Source organism: Eptesicus fuscus, chromosome 4 (assembly GCF_027574615.1).
Source record: "Eptesicus fuscus isolate TK198812 chromosome 4, DD_ASM_mEF_20220401, whole genome shotgun sequence".
Taxonomy (NCBI): domain Eukaryota; kingdom Metazoa; phylum Chordata; class Mammalia; order Chiroptera; family Vespertilionidae; genus Eptesicus; species Eptesicus fuscus.
In genome coordinates this window covers 69,274,727-69,294,520 of record NC_072476.1, presented here as the reverse complement: position 1 = coordinate 69,294,520, position 19,794 = coordinate 69,274,727, and the positions used below count along the sequence as shown (strand labels likewise).

The 19,794-nt window shown below is 39.6% G+C and overlaps 1 protein-coding gene across 1 annotated transcript in view; it reads left to right on the top strand.

Moving 5' to 3' along the window:
* The first annotated feature begins 413 nt into the window (after positions 1-413).
* Positions 414-19,794, top strand: part of RASGRF2 (Ras protein specific guanine nucleotide releasing factor 2) — a 188,440-nt gene continuing 169,059 nt past the window's right edge. The window contains exon 1 of the mRNA XM_054715119.1: positions 414-701. Coding sequence (XP_054571094.1) covers positions 414-701 — 288 coding nt within the window. The remainder of the gene's footprint in view (positions 702-19,794) is intronic.

Genomic DNA, 19,794 nt, shown 5'->3' with positions numbered 1-19,794 from the left:
TACCTTCTGTCTCCCGGAGCGAGTTGCCCGAGGACAGTCCTCCAGATCTGCCGCGCGTCGCGCCGCCCCAGCCCGCGGCGGGGTCAGCGGCTCCCGCAACTTTGGGCAAAGCAGCGGGTGGCCCGGGCGCCCTCCCGGGGCCGCTCTCCCGGTGAACGTCGGAGGCTCCCGGGACTTCGCCCGGCCAGGAGGGCGGCGGTAGCGGCGGAGAACGTGCCTGGACGCAGCCCAGCGCCCCTCGGACCCGCGCGGCACCGCGCCGCGCCCCGGAGGCCGGCCGGGGTGCCCTGTGCGCAGCGTCTGGAAAGGGGGCGCCCTTTGCCAACCTGGACTCCAGCGAGCGGGCCCTGGGGGGAGCCGGCCGGGAGATGGTTGCGAGGCAGGGGTGAGCCCCCCTCCCCCGTGCCCTCACCATGCAGAAAAGCGTGCGCTACAACGAGGGGCACGCCCTGTACCTGGCCTTCCTGGCCCGCAAGGAGGGCACCAAGCGCGGCTTCCTGAGCAAGAAGGCAGCCGAAGCGAGCCGCTGGCACGAGAAGTGGTTCGCCCTCTACCAGAATGTGCTCTTCTACTTCGAGGGCGAGCAGAGCGGCCGCCCGGCGGGCATGTACCTCCTGGAGGGCTGCAGCTGCGAGCGGGCGCCCGCGCCGCCCAGGGCCGGTGCCGGACCAGGCGGCGCCCGGGACGCGCTGGACAAGCAGGTACCGCGCGCCCCCCGTCCCGGCCTCCCTGCCTCTGGCCGCGGCGCTCCCCACACCCTTCTAACCCCAGAGGTCCAGGGCTCCACCGAACCCTGGGTCCATGCCCGAGCTTCCCCTGCGGCGTTAGCGGCACGGAATCTTCACGCGCCTCCCCGTCTCCATCCCTCCTTCTCCCCACCTCCGTGTCATCAGTGGGAATAGGGACTCGACTGGACCCAGTCAGCGGTCGGGACTTTTCAGCTTCGTTACTAACCACCCATTGCTTTCGGAAGGACTTAGTGTGGTAAAGGTGTTGACACCTGTTGGATTTTAGATCGGCGAGACGGAGCTAACTTATTGGGGAAAGTTAGGCGTCCCCCTGACCCCGCTGGTGCCTTCTCTTTGCCTGCAGATGTTTGACCGCTGGCTGTGCAGAGACCAAGCGGGGCTCCCAGGGCGGACAGGCACTTTGTGTTGTCTATTTTCAGTCCGTCTTTGTGGTTTTTGCCAGTTTACCTCGCTCACATTTGACCTACTGGGTCTAATTATGAAGGTAAATGTGTATTTAATTCCCTCAGGGATCACATGGGCACCGCATTCCTGCTATGTTTAAACATGTGGGTATTTAAAAAAAAGACCTCTTCACTGTACTTTTAAATGAGTGCTTTGAAAACTAATGTTACCTTTTAATTCTGGACCATGATTTTGTTAGTTTTGCTACGTACTACTCAGGGAGGAAAAAGCCCCTGTAGATTTAGTAACTCCCGCACCCCATTCCTGAAAATGCGAAATTTGTCTTTTTTTTTTTTTTCAATCACCATTTGGTTATTAAAGTTAAGCAGACTAATTTTATGCTCCCAAATGGTCCCACGTCGCTTCTAGATCTCCACCTTGGAGAAAAAGAGGCTGATTGTCTTTGCTATTGCATAAAAGCATTTCGCAGCTGAATTTTCTATGCGAGTCAGATTAAACAGCGTCTACTGAAAACCACCTAGGGTGGCTGTGGGAGGCGCTGGAGATGGGATAATGGATAAAAATGCCTGCCTACCCCCTTGGTGCTCAAAACAATGTGTAAAATTAAGATGAGTTCAAACTAGATGGATCAGAAGTTTGATGTTTTTCACGTGGGTTTCACTATAAACTATGAACAGACTTAAGTAATTAAACTTGTTATAACACTTATAAACCTGAAAATTTAAAAATATGTCTTTTGGTTTTAAGGGCAAGTTGAGGGTCATTTGAAAAGCTGATGTCCAATTTTGTAGATATGGATACCAGAAATATAAGTTTAAATTTCAAGTCATTCATTCCAGAATTTAAATTGTGAGGAGGAGAAGGGTTTTGAGGAAACAGATTTTTTTTTCCCCCCCAGGATCTATTTTTTTTTTCTATTGGTGAGATTTTATTTAAAGTTATGTGTTTCAAGGCCCTACAAGCCCCAACTAAAAGGTTTTTTAAAGTGTTGTTATGTCTAAAGTAAAATAAGAGACATTAGATTATTCTGAAGATAACAATTGACTTAATTCCAAATTATGTTTTCTCTTTGTATTTATGCTAATATCAGCAGATAGCACATTTATTTATTTGAGCTGGGGTTGGGGATGGCTGCCTGTTAGTTAATATTCTATGAAAACCAACATTTCTCTACCTGGGGCATAGCTGAACACTCACATTCAGGAGGGGTTTCTTTACACCACACTTTGCTAAAGAAATGTAACCTCCAGATAGTTTGACTTTTATGCCACTTTCTAATGGCAGTCCTAAACAGGTCATCTTATGAAAAAATTTTCTCTGTTTATCAAACAAGTTACGAGTACTTCTCAGTCATTTCATACATCTCCCAGAGGCTGGAAATGAGAACCTCTGGTGTTGGCAGAAAAACTGAGATGAAGAGAACAAGCCTTCCAAATGGATTAGCGTTGGACTGGGAAATCTGTCGCACTTTGTCTTCCCTTAGGCATGCTTCCGTGGCTTGGGTTAGTTTAGCAGATTGGTTGATGCTCTTCACCACTGCCTGTCTGGGTGTGCTTGAAGAATTAAGATGAAACTGTGATGATAAGAAACAAGAAAAACTTCCTACCTTAAACCTACAGTTTATACAGTTGGTTCCCTTTCAGTTAATTTGTGTTGCTGATGTGCTCACTTCATCTCACACACCTAGACTGCTGGGCCTCGTGAGACTGGGGAGTTGGAGGGCGGATGTGAGGCACCGGGCAGGGACCATTTCAGGGTCTGCTTTTCCCAGCATGCTTCTGGAGCGTCCCACATAAGTATCTGCATCAACCCCATAAACAAGGTTGAAGGTTAGGGCTTGACATGGTACTTAGGGAGGCAAAGTGAGTTTCCTATACTACGTTTCTATGTGACTTCTTTAGGCAAATCTCTTAACGTTTTTTTTTCTTCTATTTTTTTCTTCTGTTAATGAAATCTTTTTCTTAATATGTAAAAATTAAAGGTTTGGCTAAGATGATTTCCAAGTTGCTTTCTAATAATGACATCTGTTTCTAAGGTTATAACAGACAGGGTGAGTTTTTTGCTGTGGAGAGGATGTGAAAGATAATTTCACAAGCTTTCAAGATTACCAGTTTCTGTAATAAATACTGCATCTGAGAAGCTAAGGACAAGCGGGTGATTGAAGTACACATTCTGATAAACCAGTTAGGTTAGCAGATGTGCAAACCTATAGTAACATTATTGCCTGAGTCAGAGACATTCTGATCATTCACATGGGAGAGTGACATATTGTAATGTCACTGACAGTTACTATAGTAGATAAAATTTTTGCTATGAAATGCCTCTAATCATTCTTGCCAGTTTAAAATTCTACTCCTTCAAATAATTTTAAAATTGTAATTAATTGTGTTTTTAAGTGACCTATAAAAAGAAAACACTCATTGATTTGATTCACCCAAATAATACTTCAAAGTAAGTTGATTGACAAAAGAAAAACAATTTTTTAACCACTTCATCTTAAACTGTTTCCAGGCAAGAAGAAAAAAGGAAGGTGTTTTTCTCTTTGCAAATGTGTCTTGGTTGAAGGAATATTTACAGTGCTCCATTTTTTCCATAGTGTCCCAAGATTTCACTTTGGTAGGTTGTTGGGAGGTTGTAAGGCTCTCTTATCAACCTTCCATAGTGGCTACTTCTTAGCGGTAGTTATGGTGATATGATCAAAATGAGTTTAAGTGGTGTTCCTTTGTGTGTTGTTGGTAGTTCTTTCTAAGACAGCTCCATTTATGGAAAATAAAGAACATACCTTTCATTCCAGGTGAAGGTATTTAAGAAAGAAGGGAATTTGCATTTAGTAAGTCTATTCTGTGTGCCAGGCTTGGTGTTATCCTCCATTATCTCATCTAGTTTGAAGCTTACTTCAGCTCTTAGAGATTAGTAGTGTTTTGTGTTTTTTAAAAAAATATATATTTTATTGATTTTTACAGAGAGGAAGGGAGAGGGATAGAGAGTTAGAAACATCGATGAAAGACCTCCCACTGGGGATATGCCCACAACCAAGGTACATGTCCTTGACCAGAATCGAACCTGGGACCCTTCAGTCCGCAGGCTGATGCTCCATCCACTGAGCCAAACCGGTTAGGGCTTAGTAGTGCTTTTTGTTTTTACCTATGCTAACACTAAGGTTCAAAGAGTTATTGGGAGATAATAAAAAACTACTCCAGGTCTGAAGACTGAATAATCTTGAAGACTGCCTTACTAAGGAGCCAATTCAAATCCACTGAGCTTCAAGAAATTTCAAATCTGGGTGGGATGGGAGTTGTAGTTGTAGTAGGTGAATCACTTTTTTGTTCATTCTTATTTCCCTTTTGAAAACTACTTAAAGGGCAGTTGCAATTCTTGAGAAACACAATTGCAGACCATTACATTTTCAAAGAAAAATGGGACTTATGCTTAAGCAAACATGTTTACAGGGCATTCATTTAGCTCAGTTGGGATCTTGCAAAGCATTTGCCCTCTGGGTGACAGTGCACCTCTCAGTCAGTCTGTTTAAGTGGCTGTGTCTGTCTTGCCTGCTAGCAGGAGAGACATATAGAAACAAAGGCATTTTTATTCTTATTTTTTGGGTAATGTTAAGTGTTCTCTTCGGCTTGATTTCAGTTGTTTTTTGGGGAAAATATCTCTTTAGTTCTGGAGGTTAAAGTAGTAGCTGCATATCAGATTTGTACTGAATTAAACACATTGATTTAATTTTAGAGGGAGTAAATGTTATATGATTTCCCTGTCACCTTATGACTAGCTGCCAGTCGTTTTAGCCTTCCTGCCTTGACCATAGGCAGAGGATTTTAATCATTTTATCAAATTAGGCGGAGTTTCATGTAAATCCTGAAACATTTTCGGAGGGTGAGGAGTGTGGATGGTGGGATTTCATTCTAGTTCACGTTCTTTAATTGATGCATAATAGCCAACTCAATATTTTCTTTTCAACCATTGCTTATTGAACATAAATAAAGAAAATATGGGATAAAAATATTTGCTAAATCTTATAAAAAGTTTTAAAATATAAGTTAGGAAAAATTATTTTTTTACTGGAACTTTGTAATCATTCTTCCATGTAAACTTAAGTGAAGAAAAATTATTCTTCCATTTAAACTTAAGTGAAGTGGATTAGCAAAATTTAGTTATGTGAATTTTGGCTACTGTAAACATTACTATTTATATTATTGTACTTATCATTAAGAATTTAACATAGAAAAATCCATCTCTGATGCGACAGATTTACATAAAAATGCATTTTTATTGTGACAAATATTTTTCAAGTGGGTTTCAATAAGTGGGAGCTAAATGCACTATTAAATGGTGGAAACTATTTGTAGTGTGATGACATATTTTTTTTCCTTTTTCAAGAATTAAGATATATTCCTTATATATACTATAGAGATATATTCCTTTTATTGGGTAATGATATGTCTTAGAGTAAATGTGATAACCAAATGTTTCTGGTTTAGTGAGTCAATGCTAATAGTTTATTAAAACAATTGTTGATATTGCAGTGTGTTTAAGGCAGATTATATTTTAAATTTGATTGTTTACATATTTTCTAACAAAGTTGCCTTCTATAGTCAATATAATTTTAATTTTGTGGAATACAAAAACTTAGTCTTTAAGGTTATTTTGTAATGAAATAAGCCAGATGGGTAAACAGTATGGATTTACTCAGGTCTTAAATCCTAATTTTAAAATTTTAAAGTAGCTTTGTGTTTTTATGCCTGTTTTTTTTCCCCCTATAAGAGAGAGATATGTGTGTGTTTATTGAGTGTGCTATCTTTTATCATTAAATAATAAATATTTGTTTTGCAGTTATATGTGTTGGAGAATACAGATTTAAAATTTCAAGATGTGAGCTGTAAATCCAATCTCTTTACAATTTAGGTAGCTTTAGTTTTCAGAAGTAAGGATGTATAATGACTATATTAAATTAATCACAGTATAAATTCCTCTCTGAAATTAGTTTACCTTAATTTAAGACTGCATATAATAAAATCTTAGTTAATACTTAAAACTAGAAATTATATTTATTAAGTATCAATCTAACACTGTGGTAAATGTTTGGTTATTTTATAACATTTGGCCATTATTAAAAAAATTGACTATTATTCCAAAAATTCATTACATTTCAATTGGTATAATTTCTAAATATTAGCTGATTGAGAAATTATAAATACATTATTTTGGCTCCACCAAAGAGCATATTTTAGCATTTTCCCCCAAGAAATTAAAATCTGATTATGTATATGTTTAGGAAAAAAATAATAGCAGGTTTTTTTTTTCCTTTTTTTTATTTGAAAAAACATGGTGTTAGTAGGTGGAATGAAGATGCAGAAAGCACATGTTCTCATAGTGTTCCTTTTTATTGGCACTTGAAAAACATGATTCAATGAAAAATAAGAACTCAAATTATTTTTCCTAAACCTCCTCACAGTGAATGCAAAATATCCCAAATATACTTTTAGTGAGATGGCAAAAAAAAAAGTGTACATTTAATAATAGTTCTTTGCAAACTGTAAGGAAGAAATGAGAAAGTTGGGGAGGCACATATAAGCATAACTTACAGCATCAGAGTAGAAGTTAATGAAAGTTAGAATTCTCATAAGATTGAGAAGACACAAATAAAATAGCAGTAATAAAAGATATGACTAAAAATAAAATTGATTGATCCTTTAGTGCTTTATTGTTTTGAAATGTAGGTCACAGTTTCTTTCATTACCTCTTCCATACTTACCAAGGTGACATTGCTGAGACTTATGATGATGGAACAGCAGGGATCTGAGGACTCTGATTCTTTTCAGGTTCCTGAAATGTTTTATTTTGTCATTGTCTGATTTAATTTAGACATTGCCTGATTCATTTCCTGAACTGTATTTATGAGCCCATGCCATTTGTGTGACTAATTTAAACAGTGAGTTTAGTGCTGTCACATAGATGGCCGATGAGAAAGGAGGAGGATTCCTGGGGTTAGCTCTATGGGAATGGGGAGCTGGTAGCCTGGCTAAGGCTCATTGTGCAACACTGTAACTCATTACAAGATAAGTCACGATGAGATAATGTCAGTGACACATAGGAATAGGAGACCGCTAATACCCAATATGAATTTTCTTTCCTTTAACTTTAAGAATACCAATGTCCAGTTCAGATGGTGGTATTGTGTATGGTTTAGTTCAGGAGTTAAACTGTGGGGCTTTCAGTTTTGATGCAGCTACTTACCAGACATATGATGTTGAGCAATCTCTCTTTCTAAGGCAGGACCTCTGCCTATAAGAAGGGCATCATGATAGTACTTACCTCATCGGGTTGATGCAAGGCTCATAGGCAATAATCCACATCAAGCGCTTACCATTGGGCCTGGTGCATGGAGAGTCAGCACATTTGTCAGCTGGTGTTTTTATTACCCCTTTCTATATAATTCTTCTTTGACTTCTTTTTGTTTTCATTACTAGAGTCACTCAGGAAGTATTTTCCTTCTTTTCTCTTTAAAAAATTTCCTTCTTTTCTCTTTAATACGCACTAAAAAGAACAATTCAGGGAATGCCAATATACCCATTACCCAGCTTCCACAATGAACTGTCTGCTTTCTTTTTATTTCTGTTTCCCTACACACATTTTTGTTTTGTTTTTCTCTTAGACTATTTTAAAGCAAGTGCCGGACATCATATTTCACTCATAAATAAAGAAGTTTTTCCTTTTTGGCTTAGCCCCTGTTTGGCACTGAAGATTGTACTAGATGTGGCTCTGAAAAGAATGATATTGGAAAGAGTTTGTAAATGTGTTTCTGTTTTAATGTGTGTTATTAGGATGGTTGCATTCTTTTGTTTTTTTGATATTATTATAAAGAAAAAAACTTAAGTCAGTAGTTAATACATAAAGGTGGTGGAGTTCACTTTTAAATAAGCTCTGGAATATTAAATCCTAAAGCAAAGAAATTTGACATCAGTTGTTTAACCGTGATTATGGTATAAAGGTATTTTCACAATTTATCCTAACTCACAGGGAAATCATCGGTGATTCTCTTGCTAAGGACTCTATTCCTTTTTGAAGTCCATTTACCAAACTCTCTCAGCTGGGCAGCTGGAATGGTCTTGTTTAGAATCAAGAAGAGCGCTTCCACCTCTGATGCCATTAATAGTGTCAGGATTTTACATAGTTTTGCAACATTTAGGACGTCATCCATAAACCAATGTTTCATCCATCTTTCAAAATCAATTCCGAGACCCAACAGTTAGTCAATGTTATTTCAAGGCAATTTCTAAGGTTTCCTTAATCAAGTACCTAGTTTGTTTTTTCTACTGTTGCTAAACTTTTCTAGGGTTAGTTGGTTTCTGTCATATGGTTATTTGCTTTAGGCCCTTTCATTGCAAGGGAGATATACGAACTCAAGTTGTCTTGAATTGTGGTCACCTCTGTGTGTGGTGGGGAGACAGTGGGAATTCTATTAAGCAATAAAAGGGCGAGTCTCGCTCAACTTTTATTGTGATCTAGCTATTCTTTGGATGTTGGTACTGGCTGACCTGTTTTTCAGCATGTTTATGCCTTTTTGGTTCCTCACTGTTTTCTCACAGCTCTTGCTTCCCCTAACTTCAGGCTGCTGTGCCCCTCATTGTACCAAATCAACGTGTTGTAGCCCCTTTCTCTCCGCTTTTTTTCTGTTTTAAGTCTCACTGCAGCATCTCTTCTTTCCTCAGTATATTCAGGCTCATATTTTGTGGAAGAATCTGATTGGCTAAGTTCACATTTTGGGTCTAGACAAAACCACTGGCCTCTGACTAGTCCAAGGATTTGCCGTCAAACAGCAAGGGCCATGGATGAGGTAGTTTTATGGAAAGCGTCGTGGGTATGATAGACATTATTATTGACATGTCTATAACATGCTAGTTAATATTATTTTTACCAAAGTAATATTCATTCTAAGCTACATTCTCTTTCTTCAGTACCAGTTTTATACCCTTATCAATATACCCTTGTCAATATAAGATCTTTCCAATAATACAATTTTGATATTCTGGGCCTCATTGGCCTCCTGTATTGCCTTGGGTTCATGGTCACATTTTTCTTTACTTTTTAATATTTTAATATTCAAATATTATTTGGACATTGTTCTGTTAACAGTAAATTAAATGTAAAGCTCTTTTTCAAAGTATGGCATACATACAGAAAAGTGCACAAGTCATAAGTGTGCCACTTGATGAATTTGCACAAAATAAAAATATTTCTGTATTTTAAAAAATATATATTTTTGTTGATTTCTGAGAAGAAAGGAGAGGGAGAAAGAAATAGAAATATCAATGATGAGAGAGAATCATTGATCAGCTGCCTCCTGCATGCCTTCTACTGGGCACTGAGCCCGCAACCTGGCATGTGCCCTGACTGTTAATCAAACCGTGACCTCCTGGTTCATAGATTGATGTTCAACCACTGAGCCATACCAGCCAGGCAGTAAAAATATTTTTGTAAGCAACACCCCGATCAAGCAATTTGATGTGAAGAGCCCTCCAGAAACTAATCTCATATCTGTTCCTTTTCACTACTCCTAATCATGGGTAGCCACTATCTTTACTTCTAACATTGATTGCTTTGGTCTCTTTTTAACTTTAGCATGGACTCATGCAGTAAATACTCATTTGTGTTAGGCTTCTTTCCCTCAGCATCATATTTTTGAGATGCATCCATGTGTTGGGTGTTGCATTCATTACATTCCTTTGTAGTATTTTCCTGGGTGAGTACACAGCAATTTCCATATCCACTTTTTATCTACTGCTTGATGGACATTTGGGTTGTTTCCAATTTGAGGCTATTAACAAAAAATATGGTTATGGAAATTGTGGTACAAGTCTTTTGTGAACATAGATGTATGCATTTCTGTTGAGTGACCCAAGAATGAAATTGTTGGTTCATAGGACACGCATATATTCAGCTTCAATAATTATAGCTAAATACTCTTCCAAAATAGTTATATCAATTTGTGTTCCACCAGAATTTCAGTTGCTGTGTATCCTTGCCAACACTTGGTATCAATCTCTTTAGTTTTAAGCATTCTAATGGGTGTGTAGTTGTATCTCCTTTTGGTTTTCATTTTCATTTATCTGATAATGAGGTTGAGCGCCTTTTCAAGTATTTATTGACCATTTGACTGTTCTCTGTTTCAAAGTGCTTGTTCAACCTTTTACCCATTTTTTACTGAGCTGTCTTGTCTTATTGATCAGTAGAATTTTTCTTTTAATTTTTTAAAAATGTTTTTATTGATTTTAGAGAGAGAGAAAGATCAATGAGAGAGAAACATCAACATCTATTGGCTGCCTCCCAGCTGCTCCCTCTGCCCCCGCTGGGAATCGAGCCTGCAACCTGGGCTTGTGCCCTTGACCGACAGGGTTTTGGAATCAGGGACCTCCTGGTGCATGGGTTGAAGCTCAACCACTGAGCACGCCAGCTGGGCAATCTGTAGAAGTTTTTAATATTAAGTTAAATTATATGAATTACCATTTTTATATGTCAAAATGACTGAATATCAGAATTTCATATTGTTCATCTGAATGTATATGAAGACATGAGTCTTTTGTCAGTTATGTGTATTGCAAACATTTTCTCATACTCTGGCTTGCCTTTCTACTCCCTTAAAGGTTTTAAAATTTAATGTAGTATAAGCTGTCTATCTTTTTCTTTTTGCATCTATCTACTCATGGAATGGATGGGGGTGGGAACAACATCCACAGGTGCTTTTTGTGAAAGGCGTCGGAGCTGGGGTGCTCCCGGCTGCTCTGCGGTTAAAGCAATCACATGGATCACAGAAGACAAAGCAGTAAGCAAGAGAGTGCACTTGCTGTGCTGTCTTGGTTTGTCACATGGGATGTTTTCCCTTTGGAGGAAGGCTCCAGGGTCAGTTCTAAGAGACAAAAGATCACAATGTTCTTTCCTCCCTCACACTTCCTCGGGTCTGAGGTGTTCCTTCCCCAGCACTGGGTGTTGCTCTTCCTCTAGAATTTTGGTGCATACATGTAATTTGCACCAAAAGACTTACACTCCCCCTCCCCCGCCCTTCATCTCATCACCCCCTGCTCGAACCTTTACCTTTCATCTGGACAAGTCAGGTGCAAGAGGGTCAAGGGCACTTTCCTAAAACTAAACCAGAATTAAACTTGAATCCCTGACACACCCTTTCAGTTATGCTGCCCCCTGGAGGATGTGCCAACCAAGCTGGCCTCGGAGTGTTAAGAGAGAGAAAAATGTATCATGCCCAGCAGTGGTAAAGACAGAATCTTCAATTTCAAAATGTATCTATATAATGCCCTGTAACCCTGCCCCACTTGGCCCTGATCATTACCCAGAAAGTGGCCAAGAAAGAATACCTGCATTTAGTGATCAAACTGCCTTACTAACATATATGGACCAGGAGGGAATGAGGGAGAGGCAGTTGGACAATCAGTCCATTGTTGAGTACACAGATTAGTTTCAAGGGCCACCATGGTGTGGCCGGAAATAGGTAGCCAGGGACCTGAAGAAGTATCCGCAGTGGGGAGGCAGCAATGACGACCCTGAAAGGGTTCCGAGGTCTTATGCAGCCAATGTGCCAGGAGCAGGAAGGGGTTGACCCCTTGTGACTTGGTCTCTCCTCCTGTGAGACAAACAGGTCAACTTTAGTCAAGATCACAAGTCTGCGCTGCATGGTAGCCTCTGCGTTAGACACAGAGTCAGGCTCCATCAGCAGCTTCATTCCAATTGGTTCCCATAGGCATCTACATGAATGTTCCAGACAGTTCAGTCAGCAGTCATGGTTTGTCCCCAGGTTCATGTTTCCCAAGAAGAGTCTCTTTAAACTGCCAGTCTGTAGTTTTCCAGGTGGTAGACCAAACAGCTATGCCATTGGCAGTAGCCCCGAAGTCTCAATTTTGCCCCCTGACTGGATCAACTATGTCTGCTTTTGCTTCTGCATAGCTGTCTCAGAAGCTGTATACCCACAGGACCCCAGCAGGTACGAGTGGGTTTCAGTTTAGCCAGACTCTCAGTGAACCGGGCCCAGACATTTAGGAAATCTCTGTGAATTGAGGGCCTCATTGAGTCACTGGCTTGGCTTCAGGTAGCTGAGCAGATAAGTTCCCCGTGGAGGGATGATTGCTATTTTTTTTTTTTTAATGTAAGGCTGAGATGCTGTTAAACACAGACCACCAATGTTCTAGACCAGTGGTTCTCAACCTTTTAAATGCCGCGACCCTTTAATACAGTTCCTCATGTTGTGGTGACCCCCAACCATTAAATTATTTTCGTTGCTACTTCATAACTGTAATTTTGCTGCTGTTATGAATCGTAATGTAAACATCTGTGTTTTCCGATGGTCTTAGGCGACCCTGCTAGCGGTTCTCAACCTGTGGGTCGCAAGCCACAGGTTGAGAACCGCTGCTGTAGAGCCTAAGCTCGGTGCACTCAGATGGGGTGGGGGGGGAGGGGCGAGTGGTGTCCCTCAGCCTGGCCTGTGCCCTCTCACAGTCTGGGAGCCCTGAGGTTGCCCCAAATGGGGCTCTGTGATGGATCACCCCCGCAGAGGGAGGCCCTGCCCACTGCTGCAGTCCACCAATTGGTGGCCTAGGCCTCCCTCTTTGGGGCAATCCTGGAGGCTGCCCCCCCCCCCCCCGCTCCTCGATTGATCGCCCCGCAGGCTGGTGGCCTAGGCCTCCCTCTGTGGGGTGATCAGGGAGTGATGGCCAGGCCTCCAATCAATCACATTGCACTTGCCTTGGCTGGCCTGGTGCCAGTGGGTGTCATAGTGTGGTAGTCTGGATGGTTGTTCTGCTGTTCGGCCGTTTGGTCGATTTGCATATTACACTTTTATTATTCTAGATTAGAGGCCCAGTGCACGAAATTCGTGCATGGGGGTAATCCCCTCAGCCCAGCCTGCACCCTCTCTAATCCAGGACCCATGCGGGGGGATGTCCGACTGCCAGTTTAGGCCCGATCTGGCAGTTGGACATTCCTCTCACAATCCAGGACCACTGGCTCCTAACTGCTCACCTGCCTGCCTGCCTAATTGCACCTAACTGCACCCCCTGCTGGCCTGGTCACCCACAACTGCCCTCCCTGTAGACGTAGTTACCCCCAACTGCCCCCCCCCCCCCCGCCCACCCCTGCCAGCCTGGTTGCCCCACGCAGCCTGCTGCTCAGTCATTTGGTTGCCCCTCACTAACCCCCCCCTGCCGTCCTGGTCACCCCACACAGCCTGTTCGGTCGTCCGTTTGATTGTTTTGGATGCAATGGTCACTTAGCCTTTTATATATATAGATTTTGGAATTGAACTGGTGAAAGCATTTTTAGGTACACAGTCTTTCTGTTCTGAGCCAAAGTATCTTTTTGTATTTGTGTTTTGTTAGCAATTTTCACCTGTTGTCTCTGGAATTGTGGAGTGAAAGGGTTGAACAGTAGCATCCCGTGATTGTAGTGCCTTGGCTGTAATTTCCTGCTGTGAACACTGTTATAAAAGTTCATTTTCAGCATGCCAGCTTCAGCTGAGACCATCCTCCTTCACACTCACCTGCCATGCTCCAGTTTTCTAGGGCTAAAGATGCAATGGCATTCCATCTGATTGAATGGCACAGAATGCCCAGTGTATTGAGGCAAAGTTCTCAAGTTCAGGTTCTCGATCCATCATTAACAACTGTAAATTGTCAAGCTTAGTCATTTTCTCATCAATAGGCACAATAATTCCTATGACATAAATAAAGTGGGAATATTAAATTAATTAATAATCTAGAAAAGTGTTTTGTAAACCAAAATCCTACAAAAATATTATTTTAAATACTTCACAATTACATTTTTTTCCACTTAAATGAGGGTGGTTTGAACAGCAAATAAGTTGAAAGGTTGGTTACTACAGATGTGTATTCTGTTCATTTTTATGTTCCATTTTGAGAACCAGCTAACTTCTCTGCCCAGTTTGTAAAGCATCTTTATGAGTCCAAGTTTAAAAAGTTTTATGGAGACTATTTAGTGGGTGACAAATTCCTGAAGAAATAGTTGTAAGATTACTTTTACTAACTGCAGGAAAATATTAAAAGAATAGACCAGTGAGTGGGTTTTTCTTTGTCATTTAAATCCTTTCTGTTGTATAGATCCCTCTGACTATAATAAATATTAAATATATTAAAGTGAGATTAATAGGGGATTTATTCAGAAGCAAAATGTAGCTAAATAGATTTTGTGCTTTAAAAGTTCAATTTTTTTTTTTTACAGAGAATGTTTAAAATGTATACTGAAAAGTCAATTAATCCACAGCTTACTCATTTCTCTCCCTTTTGGTATAAACTGTCATGTTAATAGAACATTCTTAAAAACAGGCTTTTAAAAATAAAAGCAATGTTTCAGGGGATCTAAGGTACAGTGTAGTGACTATAGTTAATACAAATTGCATCCTTGAAATTTGCTAAGAGAGTAGATCTTAAATATTCTCTCTCTCTCTCTTTCTCTGTCTTTCACACACACACACACACACACACACACACACACACACACACAAAGACAATAATGTGAAGTGATGGCTTTGTTATCTAAATCTTATCAGAGTAACCATTGCACAACCTATAGTGTATAAAATCATCATGTTCTTCATTAAACTTACATAATGTTATTTGATAATTATATCTTCATAAAGCTAAGGCAAAAACATAAGTCAGTGAATGGATACAGGTAGTGTATATTTTTTGACTCCACGAGTTTTATATAGATGTGGCCGGTTGTTCTGGCACCATTGAACCCATGAAGATACCAGTCAGAATACCTGCATCAGTATTCTAGTTTTGTGAAAGAATAGCGGAGGCACTATGTAATTTCTTGCACATTTGGTAAGGGATTTATTCAGAAACAAAATGTAGCTACATTGATTTTTAAGTGAAAAATAGAGCTTGCTTGTTTATATATGATTAAGTGTCAAGAACTAAAGTTTGAGATCTTGAATCTGTCCAGGTGTCTCAGACACCAACTTATGAACCCAAAGAGACATCTGCCTTAAGTAGTATGCAATCTTCTAATTTTATGCAGTTTCAATGGAAATTAGAATAGAAATTATTTTAACATTTTAAAAGTAAATAATGATATGTGTATAATTCTACTTAGCTTTCAAATATTTTTGCCCATTTGCTTTCTTAATAATTCTGTTACTTGTGTTTCTTTTACAATTTCTCACTTTTTAAGACACATTATTAAAATTTAAATTATTTTCAAGAAAGGAGTAATGTTTATTGCGTAAAATTTAAAAATCTCAGAGAACTATAAAATAAGAAAATTAAAACCTGAAATCCTGTCACTCAGAGAAAACTATGTGTTGAATTGTTGAAGGATTTCCTTTAAGGTTTTATTTTTTCTGTGTATGCACATAATAAATATATACTTTTTAAAGGGGGGCATACTTCAGGTCACATTGTATGTTTTTGGATCCTGATTTAAAAAAAAATATTTTTATTGATTTCAGAGAGGAAGGGAGGGAAGTGCTTCCATTGAAAATCTACTTGGAAAGATGGTAGATATTACTGCCATCTGATCTTTACTGTGATTCGTGTTTATCTTTCCCAGAAGCCCCCTGGGTCCACAAGATCTTCGGTCACTAAAATTCAGGATGCTGCTTTTTCATACAACTACAACATTATCTACATTTTTGGCAGTGGGTTTTCATATTCTTCCATTGTGGTTAGAGAATGGCAAATTTGAATGTTTGGTAATTTTAGCCTGTCCTTAAATTTGATAATGCTACCTTTTATGATTTAAAAAGACCAAAACAAAACAATTAAACCCTCCTGAGTTTGGATCCTCATTCGTTCCTACCCTTAATGTTGCTAACAGCTGCCTTGCCTCCTTGGACTTACTGTCAACCTTTCCACTGAAATTTTGGCCACAATCAGAACTCCCGAAAGAATACCTCTGAACTTGTTACCCACTGTGGATTTCAATAAATGGGCTTTCTAGTTTTGATGTTAAAACAAAACATTTTTGCTGAAGATTATTTTAGGATCCTGGAAGGCAAGTTTGTTGGGAGACTGTCACTTTGAGTAAGGGAAGAAGGTCCATGGCTTTTCACCTGGCAGCCTTGCTGGCCAGCGAAGTGGGATGCTTCCAGAGAGTCCACTCGCCACATCCCCTCTGACCCCAGTCACCAAATTCTGCGGGATGGCTGCTAATGACATCCCAGTGAAATCCAGGCAGGCATTTTCCAGATATTTTGTAATCTCTTTTGCACATTTGTCTGAAAGTCACTTAAAGTTTTGGAGCTATGTATTTATATATTGGCTGTGTTACTGTAGTCCCAATACACCATCACTAGTTACTTACCCAAGTTGCTGTTACGAAGTGAAAATCTTCCACTTTAGGTTTTATTAAGAATTGTTATTTTTAATAGTATTTGTCTTATCACTGCTTAATTGATACCGCAGCATGGGTTCCAAGTTTTCCAGGACAATCTTGATTTAAAATATTCTTCTTAGTCCCCTAAGAGCATTTGGGTATTCAGGACATGGGGTCATGATTTGCTTTGGAAATTATGGTACCTGTACTTCCTGATAGGTTTGAAAAAATCACAAAGTGCTGGTTAGACTCTTAAATGGCATATTCAGCAGTCCATGATACAACTGAGATGGAAAGAGACTTCTTACAATGAGGAGTGTTCATTGTTGCTGAGGCTTGTGAGTGCACGTGTGCATGCATGCCTGTGTGTGTGTGTGTGTGTGTGTGTGTGTGTTGTGGTGCTTTAGTAACTAACCTCCTGTTTAGAAGGTATCCCACACAATACTAAAAAGCACATTTTTAAAACAAAGCATCTAGTTTCAATGGGAAAATTGCAATGTATTAAATCTCTTTAGAGAGCAATTGTGTATGAACAATGATGTGTGTTCCAAAGGGAAGCAGGACGTTTGACCAGGGATGAATTCCCTAACAGTGGAGCCCCACAGTGACATGGCCCATGCCTAAAATGGTAGGTCAGGTTGACTAGTAGTGGGGCTTTTCTGCCTCACCTCCCTGTGGTGGCTTTAGGAGGCCTTGATGTGCTTATACGCCGGACCCCCTTCATCAGAGTGCAGGCACTTCATTCCTCATGGATACAGTACACTAAGCAGGCTTTGAGCATTTGCTTGAAAGCACTGTACTGAGGCGGATGAGAGAAGTTTGAGGTCTAATCCTTGCAATCCTAAAAGTGCCTGTCTGTGGAGGAGATGAACTTGTGCGCTTGAAGGAGTTCTCTGACCATGTGTGAGGCCTAGCAAAGGCTGTGCATGTTCAGAGGAAAAGGACCTTTTTCTGACTTTGTGTCAGGGAGGGTTGCAGGAACATCCAAGGTGTTTATGCTTATACACGTTGGAATTTTAATTAAAAAGATAACTTAAAATATCTCTAATAATTTTTAAAAATTTGATTAGATGTTAAAAGGATTTTTTTTAATACACTGGGTCAAATGACATGTATTATTAAAATTAATTTTACCTGTTTCTCTTTACTTTTTTTCTATGTAGCCACTAGCAAATTTAAAATTACATATAGGATTTGCATTTGTGGCATACATTATTTTTCCATTGCACAATGCCGATTATAGTACAGCATCCAAAGTTTATTGCCCACAGAGCTCTATTTTCAAGGAGCTTCTTGAATAAACCTAGCCGATTGTTCTTAGGGAACAGTTTAGCAAGCATGACAGAGCCCTACATATATTCTGAGAGTTTGTGTTTCGTTGACAGCTAAACTAAAGGTAGATGTAAACTCTTACCTTTAAATAACAATACATACTTTGTGTTTTTCAAATGCAGATATATTCTCATTATGTATGTTTTAAAATCTATGAGCTATATTTTTACTGTGATGTAAAAATCATGACTTCATCATGTCTACTCTGATTCAGCAAGTCCTCTTCCAGGGTTTTGTCCTAAGGATACAACTGGATGAATGTGTAAAAACGTGCATATAAGGATGCTCATTATAGCATTGCCTTTAATAATGAAAAGTTGGAAACAGCTCTGATGCCCAACTGTAATGCTAGATTACTTAAGTTGTGGAATATCTACACAATGACATTGCCAGTATAAATGATGCCAGTGAGTTATTAAAGAGTACTTATAGGCAATCAGAATATTAAAGAGAAATATATGAATTTATACTTCAAAAATTCTGAAAGAAAAACAAGTTCTAACTATTCATACTGATTCTCTGCAGATTTTAGGTTATTTTAATTTTCTTCATGGCTACTTATATGTTCTAAGTTTCTGTAATAGACATGTATATCTGATATAATTAATTAAAATAATTATTTGTCATTTAATAACTAAGTATGAAATAGCTCCTTGGAAATATGAAAAGTTCAAAGTTCTAAGTGGATATATTTATATGGCATGGGAATTCAAAAAATAGAATTTACTGTGATATAATAAGAGATGTTAGATAAAAAACATTTTCCCTAGATTAGTTGCACATTGTAAACAAATGCTTCTAATAATAAGGTAAGTAGCCATTGGTAGGGAGTAAAGAAGTTTGTACGATCTAAAAAATGAAGTTCTTCTTATTTGAAAGGCTTCTGAGATCTACCCTGGGTTCTCCACGTTACCACAATTGTGATGGCCAGTGATGTTTTCCGCTAAAATAATTTCCTGAAATTTTTAAATGCTTCGTGGGTAGTTATTTTTAAGTGACCCAGTACAGGAAGGATGTGGAGCGGGTGGAGTACTATGGCAACTCCTGCCAGATAATGGAAAACTTGTTTGAAAGTGAACTAAGGCCACCAAAAGTAGTCTGAAGAGATTGCTATGTACAAAGCAAAGGCTTTTAAAAATATTATTTGATTTTTTAAAATTTATCTTTATTGTTGAAAGTTTTGCAAATGTCCCCTTTATTCCCCTCCCCAGTGACCCCCTCCCCCTATTCCCCCTTCTCCGCATTATTGTCTGTGTCCATGGGTTACGCATACAAGTTCTTTGGTTAATTTCTTCCCACCTCACCCCTCTCTGAAATAGGTCAGTCTATTGCATACTTCAATGTCTCTGGGTCTATTTCGTTTGTCAGTTTATTTTATTCATTAGATTCCAGATATAAGTGAGATCATGTGATACTTGTCTTTCTCTGACTGGCTTATTTCACTTAACATAATACTCCTTAAGTCCCTCTATGCTGTCTCAAAGGGTAAGAGATCCTTCTTTTTTTTTTTTTTAAATATATTTTATTGATTTTTTACAGAGAGGAAGAGAGAGGGATAGAGAGTTAGAAACATCGATGAGAGAGAAACATCGATCAGCTGCCTCTTGCACACCCCCTACTAGGGATGTGCCCGCAACCAAGGTACATGCCCTTGACCGGAATCGAACCCGGGACCCTTGAGCCCGCAGGCCGACGCTCTATCCACTGAGCCAAACCGGTTTCGGTGAGATCCTTCTTTTTTATAGCTACATAGTATTTCATTGTGTAAATGTACCAGTGTTTTTTATCCATTCATCTACTGATGGGCACTTGGGCTGTTTCCGGATCTTAGCTATTGTAAATAACACTGCTATGAACATTGGGGTGCATATACTCTTTCTGATTGGTGTTTCAGGCTTCTTAGGAAATATTCCTAGAAGTGGGATCACTGGGTCAAATGACAGTTCCATTTTTAATTTTTTGA